Raw genomic sequence first — 2,084 nt, 5'->3', positions numbered from 1 at the left:
GAAAGAGAAGGCAAGGGGAGAATGAAGAGAAAGCCAGGAAATGTGAGAGAGGGGGAACGAAAGAAAGAAGAGTGGAAAGAACGAAGTAAGTGTGAAGGGGCTGATAGAAAGAAAGAAAGAATGAAAGAATAAGAGAGTCGTACAAAATTTATATATATGTATGTGTGTGTGTGTGTGTGTGTGTGTGTGTGTGTGTGTATGAATACAAAAAATGGGACAAGAACGCAAAACATCCAGACAGATGATACAAAAAAGGGACAAGAAAATACAAGACACCCGTTGTTAATGTCCTGTTATTTGCTCATGCGCATCCGTAAATGTATTCATACACGCATATGCATGCGCATACATATACACATACATGTACACACACACATACGCGCAGGCGCACACACGCTTACACAGTCACATGCACGCACGCACACAGGTACATACGCATACATATATACAATTACACACACTCACGCATATATATATATTTATATACACATATGCACGTACATACACATATACACACAATACATCTGTTTGTTGTCTACACAACCTGTCTTCGTCTTTTGTTTTTTTGTGAATCCTCCCCCTATATGTATATATATATACATATATATATATATATATATATACTCACATACGTATATATACATACACAAATATACATGCACACACATTTACAGGAACACATGTATCCGCTTGCATGTCCATGTCTGTAGTATTTAAATGACTGAGACCCTTAAAGTAAGATAAGGGGGTTAAAAAATTAAATATTAAAAATTAAAATGGAGATAAAGGAAAGTTAAGTAACGTTGCTGGAGATTACCTAAGGGGTGTTGTGGATATATGCTGTGTGGTAATTTAGGTTGCATTTAGAATTGTGGAAAAATTTGAAGGTAAGAAAAATGTGGTGGTTGCATGTACTTAGTGCCACATTATATTTATTTAGTAGTGTTGAGGAGTTGTGTTTTAATATGTGGAATGCCTCTTTTAGGCATAACTTCCAGGCTAAGCATTGACCTTGGTATGGAAGCCCTGAATCTATTATGGGCAATGATAAAATGTAGGAAATATTTCTATTTTTGAGATGATATATGTGACTGGCGAGTGTTGTGGGTTTACTGTGTTTTTTGTATCTAAAAGAATTGAGATGAGTGGCATATCGCTGTTTAAAATTCACGATTGATCCCATATATACAGCTGTAGAATTGTGTAGTGTGTTCAGGACGGTGCATTTATAAATTACATTAGATCTTCTACAATGGGTTTGTAGAAGGCAGATGGACCCAGGACGGCAGTTACAAGTGGGTTTATTTTGGGGATTAATTTCAGGAATGGATGCGGTAATATTTTCAGAGGAGAGGTTAGAGGTGGGGTACAAAGGTCTAAGTTACTAGTTTTATTATTACTATTATCCTTACTATTGCTATCGTTGTTGCTAATTATTCTTTCTATAACGGTGGTGGAAGTTGTGGTAGTATTCTGGATAGTGTTAGTGGAATAGGTTGGGTTATGGTTGTGGTCTAACGTATGGCGTTCAATGCTGGAGTTGTGTGTAAGTTGGGCACTGAGTTGTTATAGTATGAGTTCTGATAGTAGAGAAAAAGCTTTTGTTTATTAGAGGCTGCTATGATAGACTCGATGTTGGGTGGAGAGGAATAGGATAGCTTCAGGGTAAATCTATTAAAGATAGTAATATTTATGTTGACGAGGGAAGTTGGAGAACAGTATATTAAAGAAGGATTTAGTTAAGTTCTTAACGTTTAGTGAGAGGGGGGTGTATACCATAGAACAGAGCGTCCACCACTTTTTTGGTGGGTGTTTAGGAGTAGTGCTATCTATATTTATATTTAACCATCTGATATCGTCTCTGATGAATGGATATCCCTAATATCCCAGAAATAACTGTAAGAGTGTATCTATATCTCTTTCCTTATAAATGTCCTGAAAAATACTCACAGTACTGGCTTTGTTATCTCATTTTTTTCTAATATATACATATTGCAGCTTTAATAAACGTATGTATATAGATAGATAGATAGATATGTATATATGTGCATATATATATATATATATATATATATATATATATA

General features: G+C 35.3%; 1 protein-coding gene across 1 annotated transcript in view; it reads right to left on the bottom strand.

Moving 5' to 3' along the window:
* Positions 1-2,084, bottom strand: part of LOC106878915 (short transient receptor potential channel 3) — a 39,267-nt gene that overhangs the window by 8,449 nt on the left and 28,734 nt on the right. The window contains exon 9 of the mRNA XM_052968497.1: positions 673-729. Within this exon, the coding sequence (XP_052824457.1) occupies positions 673-729 (57 nt within the window). The remainder of the gene's footprint in view (positions 1-672; positions 730-2,084) is intronic.

The sequence above is a fragment of the Octopus bimaculoides genome, chromosome 6 (genome assembly GCF_001194135.2).
Source record: "Octopus bimaculoides isolate UCB-OBI-ISO-001 chromosome 6, ASM119413v2, whole genome shotgun sequence".
Classification (NCBI taxonomy): domain Eukaryota; kingdom Metazoa; phylum Mollusca; class Cephalopoda; order Octopoda; family Octopodidae; genus Octopus; species Octopus bimaculoides.
The sequence above is the reverse complement of the archived record's forward strand: the minus strand, read 5'-3'. Positions and strand labels throughout refer to the sequence as shown.